Source organism: Pavona decussata, unplaced genomic scaffold (genome assembly GCF_977016875.1).
Source record: "Pavona decussata unplaced genomic scaffold, jaPavDecu1.1 SCAFFOLD_143, whole genome shotgun sequence".
In the NCBI taxonomy this organism is placed as follows: domain Eukaryota; kingdom Metazoa; phylum Cnidaria; class Anthozoa; order Scleractinia; family Agariciidae; genus Pavona; species Pavona decussata.
Genome location: NW_028145556.1, coordinates 1930097 through 1943968, shown reverse-complemented (window position 1 = coordinate 1943968; position 13872 = coordinate 1930097). Strand labels below are relative to the sequence as shown.

General features: G+C 37.6%; 1 protein-coding gene across 19 annotated transcripts in view; it reads left to right on the top strand.

Annotated features, from left to right (window-relative positions):
- LOC146466546 (uncharacterized) overlaps positions 1 to 13872 on the top strand; it is an 89951-nt gene that overhangs the window by 7896 nt on the left and 68183 nt on the right. For 13 of the 19 annotated variants that reach the window (XM_085127222.1, XM_085127220.1, XM_085127223.1 and 10 more), the window contains 2 exons: positions 2862 to 3030; positions 3296 to 3367. In XM_085127222.1, the coding sequence (XP_084983348.1) occupies positions 2862 to 3030; positions 3296 to 3367 (241 nt within the window). Of the gene's footprint in view, positions 1 to 2064; positions 2148 to 2861; positions 3031 to 3125; positions 3272 to 3295; positions 3368 to 3442; positions 3475 to 13872 lie in introns of those variants that run through there. The other 6 variants (XM_085127221.1, XM_085127210.1, XM_085127216.1 and 3 more) reach the window with 5 other exon arrangements.

The window sequence follows — 13872 nt, the reverse complement described above, 5'->3', positions numbered from 1 at the left end:
GCTATGATAAACATTGATTAAAATATTAAATGGCATTAGATGTCTTATGCGCTTAATTGCACCAATGGCGGAAGCAATCTTTTTAGAGATATTTTACAATATGACATTCCCAATTTAAAGTTTGGTCGATGTAGACCCCAAGAGATTTGGCTGATGTTACCTGTTCCTGACAGCCATGTCATTTATAGTTATAGAGAGGGTCTCTCAGAAATATTCGATAACTTCTGCCTAGATGCAATTAGCATAAACTCCGTTTTTGTTAGATTTAAAGTAAGCTAATCTTGGCTGATAACCAAGGGTAGACTTTGCTTAGATCATAATATTATTAAGACAATTATTTAAATGGTTAACGTCAGTACTAGCAAACATCAAACTGGTATCGTCAGCGTACATTCTAGTCTGTGAAAATTGCAAGCAATTCGGTAAGTCATTGATATATAACAAAAATAGAAGAGGTCCTAGAACTGTTCCTTGTGGAACACCACATTACAATAATTTCGGGGTTGACTTACAACAATTTATATCACAGATTTGAGTTCTATTATCTAAGTAAGAAGCAAACCATTTAAGACTAGTCCATCGTATTCCGTAATATATTGTAAATTACGTAATAAAATTTCATGATCAACTGTATCAAAGGCCTTTTTAAGGTCTAAAAAGACAACAGCGTTGACAAAACCATGATCAATGTAGTAGCCCCAAGTAGTGCTGTAACCGTGGAGTGTAGAGAGCGGAAACCAGATTGATGACGCGTAAGGAGGCTATTCCTAGTTAGATATTTATATATCTGGTCGTAAATTATGCGTTCAAAAACTTTGGCCACTACTGGAATTACTGATATTGGTCGGTAATTTGTCGGCTCAGTACGCTTCCCGGAGTTTTTATAAAGTGGGGTAACTCTAGCAGATTTCCATTCATTAGGGAAGATACCGGTTATCAAGGATTGATTGAATATTACGGTGAGAGATTCAGCGAGTAAGTCAGGGCATTCCCTCAATAATTTCGCAGAAATATTATCTAAACCAGTTGCCTTTGACCAGCAGAGTTTTGATAGGAGTGAGAAAACATGTGTAGATGTTGTTTTTTCAAACATGAAATCTTGGATTACCGAAAGACTAGTGGTAAAAATAGAAAGTAAACTATGTGAGTAGACTTGAGTACACTTTTCAAGTAGACTTGAAGGGGGGTCCAGTAGACTAACTGGTAGTACGTAGTCTATCTGTGATGGACTTAGAAAAATCCCATGCATGTTTGAGGTTATAGCCTGCACTGCAAGTGGGACATAATCCCTGGTAATATATAACCGTCCATGAATTAGCGCTGAAATCCTTGCAATTGTTCTAGACCTCTAACAGCATACCAGAATCTGAAGACTTGTCTCTGATTGGCCTATACACAAAGGCATTGTCTAATTAATAATGCTTGGCTTTGATTGGCTAGGGAAAGGATAGTAAATGACTGGCCTACTCGGACTCCTCTCGCGGTTTCCAGTTGTAACACATTTTAACCTTTATACAAAATTTTTCACTCTAATGAGCACATTTTACCCCTCTTAAAATTCCGCTTCTTATATGTTTGCAGTGGGTTAGCATGATGATTTTGGAGGATTTGCTTGATATAAAGCCTTGTTCTTACATGTAACTGTGGCTTGCAGGGCTTCAGGCGGGGGCCGGGGATTTCACCCAGTTACTAAGAACGTGGCCTCCGGCTATTTTCATAGGAAAATAGAAGAAAAATAGAACCAAAAGAAAATTCCTAGCTGTTTGATTCCCCGCCTACTTGTTGTGTTTATCTAGCAACTTGAAATCTTAGTGACAGCCCTGGGCTTGTTTTGTATTTTGATATCAAAGGTAATTTCGAAGTCATGAGTTCTGCATTTAATAATCGCGTGTTTATTTGACCTCTTGTTTCTGTTTAGTGGCTGTTGTTCTTTATCTTATGACCTTTGAGGCATTTTTTTTCAGGTTTTATTTGGCTTGTTTTGGTGCATCTGTAACAGTACAGCCTCCCTTGTCATCTCTGTTAGGATAGGATTTGAACTGTGTTATAATTTTCATTTTGCAGTTTCTGCATTGCCTGGACCGGCAACTTGTTTTTGTGGCAAGATGCGTTTCTGCAAACATACAAGAAGCTAAATTTTAAGAGAGGTAAATCCCTCAAAGATATGCTCATTGGAGATTTACTATCCTTTCCCTAGGCAATCAAATCTAAGTATAACAAATTAGACAATGATTTTATACAAAGTCCAATCAGAGATGAGTACTCAGATCCTAGTACACCATTAGGGGTCTAGAACAAGGACTTTGGCGCTACTTCACAGACGGTTATTACTGAGTGTTTGTTATAGTCCATCTGCAGCGCAGGATCCATTGACCTCGAGTAGCTAGGCTCATAGAGAGTCCAGTGGACTCACCAGAAGTCTATCTATGAGAGACTTGGTAAAATCTCATGAGTTTTGAAGGGGAGACCCTACTCATTGGTCATAAGAAGGCGAAACAAACATGCCCCACAAGTTAAGAGTGAAAAAAGGTGATTGGTGCATTTCAATCAGTCTCTTGTTAGTCAAAAGTCTGTTGCGCTATTGGTTGTTCTTTAAGCCATGATGGTCAATATATTTTCATCAGCTGTTTAATGCATCCTATGTAGACTTTATTTAAATTCATGTGACAATGCAAAAACCATTTTAGTAATTAATGGTTTTGACATATTGATGCTAACCATTAATGTCAATTAAAGCAAATTTGCTCTGAGGAAGGGCTTTAAAATGTAAATCTTATATCTTGAGGCTTCTACCGTAAACTACTTCTTGTGACGTAGGTATATATCCTGATTTCAAAGATTACTTATCAATCTCTTTACAGTGGCTAAATTATTGTATCAACTCAGTTGATGAAACAGAATATACATCTACACTCAGCTACCAACCTGGAGGCCTAGTTCAGGAAGCTTTTCAGTATCCTCACTTAACTGAAACTTATAAGATGGGAAGCATTTTTGCAAAGTTGAGGAGATCTCCAACTGAGGATGAAGGTGAGTTCCTGAAGATTTTCAATACTTTTAAAATCTTGCCAATGTTCCAATTTACATGTAATTAACATTTTGAAAACAAAACATTTATCTGCAAAAATGAATTAATCAGAAACCAACCACATATATATAGTTATACCACATAAATTTTTTAAGGTAAAGTTTTCTGTAGTTTTGGTTGTTTTAGTGTTTTTTGAATAAAATATTATGACATTTGTTTTCAATCCTGATGGTCAGCTGGGAGGTAAAAAAAACTTTTTTTCGTCAGATGAAAGCAATGAAGACCAGAAACAAGAAGAAAGTGGTGCCTTTTCAGAGATGTCGAGAGCTGAACATCAAGGTAGGTTTTCAGACATTTGAGGCCTCTGAATCAATGATTTTGTCCATGAAACAATTTCAGCAGAAATTATGGTGCCTTTTCAGAGATGTCGAGAGCTGAACATCAAGGTAGGTTTTCAGACATTTGAGGCCTCTGAATCAATGATTTTGTCCATGAAACAATTTCAGCAGAAATTATGGTCACAGTTAATTAGGTGTTGATGGTCAACAAACTGGATTAAATTGTGGCGCCATATTGTTAACATGTTGTGGACTCAAGTGCGCCGTTTTCAAACGGAACAATCTCACCATTTTGAAAAGGTAAATCGAAAGATTAACCTCTAAGAAGCACTCGACATCTAAAACGGTGGAAATTGGAGAGTTCCTAGCGAAGGAATCCTGCTTTGTTTGACAGTTCTAAAACCACGACGGGACTGAAAAGAGGTCATTGAGCAGCTTACGTTATCGTAATGGAATTACCGAAATTTCCGGTGAAACCCTATGTAACGTAGCACAAGGGAAACAACGTAACGCGATCTTTGTGACTCAAACTTTTCCATTAGCAAGGATAGTTTTATAAATCTGCGAAGCATACAGTTGAAATAAATGAATCAGCTACAGCATCTCGCGTTTATGCCAGTATAGGCATCTTGTTATTTTATCTTTTATCTTACTGTAAATATTTTTATAGTTTAGGAGACTCAGGGCTCCTATTGATAGCTGGTTAGCTTGTTTATGCATGCTGTCTGGCAGGGCCCGCACCCTGAGTTTGGTTAAACAAGACGCTGTGGGAGCGTATACTTGGGCGTCGTTGCATTAGGTCAGTATCTGGGCATGCACATGAGTTCAGTCTTTGATGACAGGTGAATGATAAAAGATTCGCTGAGAGTCTAAGGCATCACTTTGTATTTGCGATAAATGTGATGTAGTTCAACCAAAAATGTCACGCAGAGGAGGAATAAACAAAATAAAATATTAATCTCTTACTAAACATGTCAGATTTTGTAACCACGAAGCTAAGTGCATCTAAGATAATGATGAATTTTGGTGACAAAGGAGTATTTGTGGTTCCAGTGGTAGTGATGAATTTTGGCGACAAAGGAGTATTTGTGCGAATACCTTTCCACCCTGATACCCTTATTTTCTTGGCTTTCTGTGACAAATGTTTCAGCTTTTTCACTGGTAACACGATCTGGGTGCACGATCGCATTGAAACGTGAGCGGCATGTCTATTTGAATGTGGAATGAGCGTACTTGACGACATTTCTCGTCACTTTAACTCAGTCACGCCTTCTAACGCCGCGGCCACACGAGCGATTTTTTGCTCGCGCAGGTGATGCAATTTTTTCAAATTTTGACGCGTCGCCAGCGCGAGATGAAAATCGCACGTGTAGCCACCCTCGAACTTGCAACGCGACAGGTGAAAAAATCGCAAGAAAAAAGTCGCCAGAATTGAAATTTTTGCGACAAAATCGTAGAGATAGCGCCCGTGTAACCACCCTGCAACTAAGCCTCGCCATCCGCAATAGCTCGGGAAGCGCCGGGATATCAACAACTGAAATTTCCACCAGAAGTTGACGGTAAAATCCTTGTTCCTTTCTCTTTGCAAGCCACGAACGGACCCACCCTGAACTTTTCTTAATTTTCTTCTTCCTTCGTTTGCTTTTTATCGTCAAGAAGAAAATGCAAGAAGGCGAAAAACAATATCCTCGCTTCGCTTCGGACGGTCCAAAAGGGCCGTCCGCCTTCGGCCTGTTTATAGCGCCAGGTCTCTTGAAGTATGCGATTCACGCGGCTTTCAATTTGTCGCCAAACTCGCTAGAATTTGTCACTCGTGTAGCCACCCTCTCGCGCTGGCGACGCGACAAAATTTGAAAAAATCGCATCACCTGCACGACCAAAAAATCACTCGTGTGGCCGCGGCTTAAGCAAAACAGCAACGCAATATCCACTTTCTTTGATCACTGTCAAAAACCATCATTTAGTCACCAATGAGATGCCGCTTTAAACCATAAGGTTATAAAACAAACAAACAGTGTTTTGATTGTTAATATCACTCCAGAAATCACACTCAGATTGCATTTTGTCTCACAGATTCATTCGTTTTTTCAACTTACTTCAACGCTTGTGCTATGGGTATCCCTCGATGCTGTGGTGGATACGTCTCAATTAAAGACTAGAAGAAGTCCGATTACAAATCAAAACATTGCCTGATTTCATACCGTAGGGGTCTGGGTACGAGTCTGTGTATTATGGGTTATGGGACTCAACACCCACATAGCGGGAAAGAGCACACCGCACTTTACAACATTTCCAAGTTTGGTGTTAATCAAGCTAATATTAGGAAAGATACAGCCATTCAAAAACTCCAAATTTTACTAAGAAATGTATGGGACGCCGGACGTGTGTCTGGCGTTCCATACATTCTTAGTAAATTTTTAAGTCTTTGAATGGCTGTATCTCGCCTAATATTAGCTTGATTGACACCAAACTTGAGGATGTTGTAAAGTTCGATGTGCTCTTTCCGGCTATGTGGGTGTTGAGTCTCATAACCCATAATACACAGACTCGTACCCAGACCCCCACGGTATGAAATCAGGCAATGTTTAATGGCTTCTGAACATCCTGACCACTGATGCTCTTTTACTTGATCACATACCATAATATTTAGTGAGTCACATGACAATAAACGCAGGAATAATTGACTTCCGGTTAAATACGCCACATCTCCCCCTAAGTTACTGACGAATATTAGCACTAAAAAAAATATCACAGGAACATAGTAAATCTAAGGTTAACAAATAAAGTGCTCAGCAAATGGGAAGTCTCTGACTCTTTAAAATGTCTCCTGCGCATTCTATAGCTAAGTTAAGTGCGTTCAAAGTCTTGCATCCATGTTAGTGATCGTGACGGGGGGGGGGGGGGGGTCCGACGGAGCCTAATATTTTGCACCCAAAAAAATACATGGACCTTATATTGTGCACCCAAAAAAATACAAGACTGGAAATTTTAGACCCAAAAAAATACATGACTTTTATGCCCTAAAAATGCAATCTTTAGAACAGTATACCTACTACCTTTCTGCCTTTCGATCTTGCTGGAACTTTGGCTTGAATTGCATAAGAACTATTAGCCTGGCAGAAATTCGAACCCAAAAAAATACACGCAGATTTTTCAGACCCAACAAAAATACACGGTTGGGGCTGTTCTTTTGGCTGCACAAGTTCCCCTTTTTCGGCGGTTTCAGGCTCAACAAATTTCTTCATGTGAGCTATGTTCCGCGTCTTACTGTTGCCATTAGCATCCTCTAGGGTGACAGCATTTCCATCTTTGTGAATGACTTTGTATGGGTCAGGTTCATAATTGGGTGACAGATTGTTCTCTCTGGTCCGCTTGAGTAGCAATTGATCACCCTGTTTAATGTTGCTGTACTGAGCTGCTCATGTCCTGTCTGCATACTCCTTTTGTCTCAGTTTAGCGCGAGCATCCCTTTCTTTCAAGAGCTGTTGCCACTGTGCCTCTGTAACTTGGTCTTTGGGAATTTGTACCTTTGGGAGCTTGTCACGCAGCTTCCTTCCCATCAGTAGTTCTGCGGGTGACATCCCAGTAACAGTATGGGGAGTAACTCTGTACTGGAATAGAATATTCTCGAGTGCCTTTCGCCAATCTTTACCTTCTAGGTGTGATCCTCATGATCACGATCTTTAGTAAGGTCTGGTTGCAATGTTCCACTTCTATGTTGCTTTGGGGGCACACCTTTCCTGGGCTCTATTCCCAAGTATCCCAGGAACCCCTCAAATTCCTTGGATGCAAAAGGGAGGCCATTGTCACTTCGGATAGTCTCTGGCAAGCCATGCGTTCAGAAGATGGATTCCATGGCCTTAATTACATGCTGCGCATCTGTCTTATTAAGGAGGACAGCTTCGATCCAGCAAGAGTAATATCTTACAACTACCAGGAGGTGGCTTCCACCCAATGTCTCGAGGAGATTGATTGAGATTTCTTGCCACGGGGAGTCAGGCAGTCTGGTTGATCTCACAGGTTCTGGTTTAGACCTGGGTCCTACTAGTTGGCAGGGGTGACATGCTCGTATCCTTTGTTCTAGTTGCTTGTCCATTCTCGGCCACCATACTTTTTCTCTTAACCTCGCTTTAGTCCTGACCATGCCTTGGTGTCCTTCATGAACCAACATGATAGTGTGTTTTTGAAGGCTCTCCGGGATTACAATACTACTTCCTCTCATAACCACCTGTCCTTGCACCCACAATTCTTCCTTTATAGCTTTGTAAACCATCCCTTGTAACTGGCTTCAATCATCTGTCATGACAGCTTGGCATACCAACTCTAACATTGAGTCATTCTCGGAAGCAATTTCTACTTGCTTCGGTACTAGCTACATCCAGAACGACAACTTAACTTTGCCTCGTTCGCAATCCATCGACAGATACAGGAGAGATACAGCAACAGTCCCAGACTAGGCTAACATTTTGCGCACACGCAGTAGACCCCTCTTTGCCATTTGAGACTTTCGAAGAAATCCTATTTAATGCCTTGGGCTCCGTCCAAGTAATAAAGGTGTCTATCTAAATTATTATAAAGGAAAATACAGGGAGATGTAAAGAATCGACCATAAGAGGACACAGAAAAAATCTGAGCCCCAGATGGGATTCGAACCCACGACCCTCCGTGTTCTAGATCGGGTGCTCTAACCTCTGAGCTACTGAGGACTCGTTGGCGAGCAAGGGTCATTTTTGTGGATTGGACTTACGAACCGCCTTCACGCGGTCACAGAGTCCATCACAAGTAACACATTAAGGCTTAACTGCATCACGCAGTCACATTAATCGTAAGAAATGTCTCGCCCATGAACCTCCAACCAACCAACCTATGTCACTGTATGACTGTGTTCATGCGTGCATGAACACGGAGGGTCATGGGCTTGAATCCCATCTGGGGCTCAGATTTTTTCTGTGTCCTCTTATAGTCGATTCTTTACATCTCCCTGTATTTTCCTTTATAATATCATGCAGTATCTAAATTATGTAAGCTATATATGTATGTGTGCTACTAAAGGGTATCATTTTTGAGCCCTTTTGGTGTGAGATAGGGGATAGATTTTTACAATTTTGGTTTGAAAGTCAGAAAATAAGTATCAATAATTTTCACAGAAATGGGTATGCCACATTCTACAGACCAGGTCTGAAAATGATATGAATTCAAGAGGGTAAGCAAATAGGGTTTGTTTTCAATTTCAATGATCTGTGGATTGCTTGACAGTCAACTTGGGTGTAATGAAAAAGTTTTCCTTTGATGAAATCGGAGATGACCACAAACCAGTGAAAAATGGAGAAACTGAAAACATATGTGAGCAGTTAAAACCTTTTTGAAGACGTTGACACAGGGATACACACTAATGGTAACCAACCAGCTTATAAAGACTGGTAAAAATTTAGTTTTGGCTAGTAGATTATGAGTCAATTCAAAACAAGTGAAAAGCGGTGGAATGGAAATTTACACCTGTGATCATGAGTGAAACATTTTTCAAAGACTTTGCAGTGACAGGGATAGAGATTTTTAATGCTTAAACCAACTACCCACAGACTGGTAAAAATTCAGTTTTGGCTATAGGTGGCTGCCATTGCTGTGGATGTTGATTGACAAAACAAAAGAAAATTTGCTCACATAATTTACATAAAATGGCAGTTGACTCCCAGAGAAGAAAAATCTTAATTCTTGTTCCTGTCCACCAACATGGCTGCCGTGGCATGACATCACATGCAAACCATCAATAACATTTTTTACTTTCACTTTAAGCCATTTTAGCCAGTAGTAAGATTTTTTCTGGAGTACTGGATGGAAATTACAAAGATGAAAATCATTTATATCCAGAAAGTAAATTGATAGAAGAGAAGCAAAACCAGAGACTGTTTGCATGTGCCATCAAATTGACTGCCTGCTTAAAAGAAAAAGTTTTAAGTAGCTAAAAAGGAAACAAACGATCGATTTCTCCTGTTATGAAAGTAATGAATGACAAAACCTGCTTCCCGCTAATTATTTAGCCATGCATGCAGGAATCATGCAGAACTTCAAGGAATATGTTTCATTTATCTCAAACAGCACCGTTTAGGGTTCACCTATATATACTTACACTGCATTTTTTTAAGCATCTGTATCATTTTAAAATGTATATTTGATTGCATTTCATGCTTGATTTGTACAGTCAAAGCTTTCATAAAATTTCACTTGCAAAATCAAAAATGCAAATATTTAAGAACTGTGTTTACTGCAAGTGCAGTTGGGAACTTTCTCTTTATTAAAAGTAGGTTTACAGAAATTTCAAACCTCCAATTAATGGTTGTAATAAATAGAGTACTCAAGTAATGACATCACATAAATTAATTTCTGAAATAATTATAATTATTTATGGGATTGGTGGGATTAAAGAGCTATTGAAATTAAAATGCATACTTGTCAAAAATTATTATTGGCATCTTATTGCAATTCGGGAGTGCGATATTGGGTCTTTTATATCTCTTTTCTAGTCACGTGTAGCTTTTGCCAATTCTCTTGCAAAAACAGTCCTATTTTATTTCTATTTTATGGCTATTTTAATCCTATCACACCTTTTTTTATACTATTTTATTCACACTTAATTATATTTTATTTCTATTTTACCTGATACGGAAAATAGACCATCTATTTTATTTGAGTTTTACTTCTATTTTAAACCTATTTTAAAGCAAGATTGAACCAGGTGGTGTATTTTATTTCTATTTTTTCATAACAAGCTGAAAAATAGCTCGTTCAACAGGCTATTTTAATCCTATTTTAATTTGAAACATCACTGCTGCTCAGTAAAATAGTAATAAATTAGACTGTTTTATTTCTATTTTTCTGCACATAGGGTTGACTATGGCCAGTTCCTTTGGAAAATATGAAAAAAATAAGCTATCATAATCCTATTTTATCCATGACAACCTTGAACAAATGGCAAAATAGATTTAAAATACTATTTTATTCCTATTTTTGGAGGTAGATTCTATTCCATTGCAAAATATGTATAAAATAGTCTATTTTAATACTGTATTTTTCCTATGCATGGTTAACCTATCATATTTTTTTCCTATTTTATTCAGCAATTCAAGCTTGCATGGCTTGCAATGTATGTAAAAATGTAATTTTGAGGCAGCTGTTTTGTACTCACACAAAGCAGAACTTCCACTATACACTGGAATTCATAATTCACAGCTTCTTTCTTGTAAGTTTTCTGAACCATGCATACATAAATGAGCGACTAATTAAGACACTGAAATGCATTTGTGAAAACCACTATTACCTTCAATTAATCTCGAGGTCATTTAATGCCAAAAAGATCAGCAAGTTTTGAATCATAAATCGTTCAAGTACAATGCTAGCTAGCTTTTTACAACGGGTAAAAGAACGGTGGAGTCACTGCACAGCAACAATGGCAGCCATCTTGGATTTCAGTCAGACTGGGAAGACTGGGCATGAACAAAGCTATTTTAGTCAGCAGCCATGCCACTGCAGGCTCGCAGAAAAACCGTTTCATTTCAGATTTTAAGGTGGCTTACTACAGTTTTAATGGAGTATAAGGGCACAACTTTTAACTCTTTTAAAAAAGGTTTTAAGCTGTTTTTCCCTTCACTATTTACTGTTTGCTTAAGTCTTTTACGGTTCTATGTAAGTCTTTTACGGTTCTATGTGAAATTTGAACAATTGAACGTCAACAAATAGCCAAAATGAGCGACCGAGTATCCAATGAGAGACTGGGCACTAGTAGGTTAACTCACGTTTTTCTCAAATTCTACCCGTATGACCCCACCTGAAAATTTCAGGAATAAGAAATTGGGTCTGATTTAACATTCATGCAAAGTAAAATAAAAATCTGTAAGACAGTTTTTGTGCAAACTAAGAGAATGTGAAATCAAAAATAGCTCAAAATCTGTCTTACAGATTTTTCAAAAATTTTGGCTCCAAACGTGATTCACCCGAACAAATCAACCGTGAAAATTTCATCATAAGTTGTACGGTAAGTTTTCGAGCAATCCTCGATCAAAGACAGGTTTTTATAACCTCGGACGAGAATTGAATTGCGCATGCCCTTTATTTAAGCGCGCGCTCATGTAACGCCATGTATCGCGTGCAAGAAAGGTACTGTAAATTAGAGCTCTTTTACCGAATGTTTATCAAACTTTTTTGCCATATTTTTTTGGCCTGATTACATATTTGAACGGAGTTTTGAAACGATCGCTACATACAACAAAAAGATTTGATGCCTTTCAAGTGCTGAAGTGGTTTTTGTTACTTCTTGAGGTTACTTGCGTCATTTTTGCACGCGCGACAAATACTGACGTATGGCAGGCTATCATAGCGCGCGCTACTTAGTCTCGGAAAAACTGTAGTAAGCCACCTTAAGCGGGATTCAGGTTTACAGACATCTTTCCCCTGTTTTTTTACTTCTGTTAAGCTAAAAATGATGTCTTCAAGCAGCATAATGTGGATGACTACTTTAAGAAAGAGGTATGCTTTGATTTAGTTAATAATTTTGATGAGAAACTGCATGAAAATGTGTGATTTTATAAATAAATATAGTCTGCTTGGAATGAGTAGATGTGCTTCTTGAAATTTTACATGGCTCGATCCAAATTCTAGATTGTTGAGGTAGACATTCCTTATTTATTTTTAATATACTCATCCACTGAAAAGAATAAACCATAACTGGCTTCAATAACAGTTAAGATTCGCATTACAAATTATTACAAACTATACATTCCTCCAACCTCTGATCATGCCACATGCTTTAGAATCTATGACATTTCGTACACTGCAAAGCCAAATCTGAACTGGATTTTCCATGATATTTATAGCCTTCACAAACGTTTTAAGGAGTACTTTGTAGCCAGATTAATATCATGTCTTGGTATAAGCTGAAGACTTGTTCATTTAATCTTGATTTTGATTCAAGTTGCATGATTAACTTCATGGAGTACATGTATAAGTATTATTTTTTACATGCTCAATAATACATTATACTTTTTTAGCACCATGAGTTAAATTCTGTATACCCTCATATTTTTAATTTACTCATTATTGTTATGGGGGAAAAGCTCACTGCAATATGAGTCAAAAATCATACTAACAGCCTTGATCAATAAGACAAACTGACTTATAAAGTGCACAATTTTCTGTTTTACTACAGATTGTGAAGGCCAATACTCGAGACTGCAGCTTCAAAGTCAAGTCAGAAAAATCCCGATAAATATAAGCTAAGTCATTTATGACTGCCAGACACTTATCTGTTATTGCATTTGACGTTAGGAGAATGCATACTTTTCATGTCGCTTTTAAATCTTTCTACGTGTAAACGCTGTGTGATTTGGGTTTAGTTGCAATCTTGGACCGGCTGACCAATTGCCTTGATTTCATGCAAGAGCTTTGTCAATCCCGCTAGCTAAGAAAAGTCCCGCGGGTCGATTTTCTGGACAGTCAGTCAATAAAAAACATAATTTCACTGGAGATCAAATGCACGTTACCAAGCTATGATTATTACTGATTCGATTTTGTAATGAATCGTGAGTTATGCTGCTACAACTCAGGAACAATTACCAAATAAAATATTTTAAACTTGCCTAATGCAGTCTTGGTCATTGCTTGATATCACAGTTGAAAATGGCAAAGGTGCAATCTTTTTTATCAATCCAATCATCTTTCTTATTAGCACTTCCCCTTAAACCTTAACACAATTCTAGACAAAGCCATGTTCTGAATGTTTCTTTCCAGAGAAGTTCATTGTGAAATTGTCCTGCTGTTACTTATAACGTTTGTAGCTCAAGCTGGCTGTGGTATACGGTTTGAATGACAAATTCATATAGTGTGCAATGCATGTTATTAACCATCCAGATATACATATGTAGGTAGATGAGGACTATAATTTATTGATCATTAAATTTATGATATGTAATATTGACCAATACCACAACTAAAGCACACCTCCTTTAGAAAATCTAGGCTGAGGATTTAGATACAGTTTGAACTGTCACCTACTTTCAACCTATTTATAGCTATTTTATTGCCCTATTTTAAACCTATTTTAAAGATATTTATGCCCTATTTTTTGGTATTTTATCCCTGTTTTATGTCTATTTTAAACCTATTTATATCCTATTTTCCAATTTTTTTTCCTATTTTATCCCTGTTTTATGTCTATTTTAAACATATTTAAATCCTATTTTCCAAGTTTTTTTTCCTATTTTATCCCTGTTTTATGTCTATTTTAAACCTATTTAAATCCTATTTTCCAAGTTTTTCCCTCTATTTTATCCCTGTTTTATGTCTATTTTAAGCCTATTTTATAATCAACATTTCAAATTGCATACACATTTTTCTCTATTTTATAGCTATTTTAAAGCTATTTTAAAACTATCTTGTAGGTAGTTATGACTTGCTGGTTGGTCTATTTTTTTACTATTTTTTGTTTCAAAATAATAGGTTTAAAATAGGTAAAAA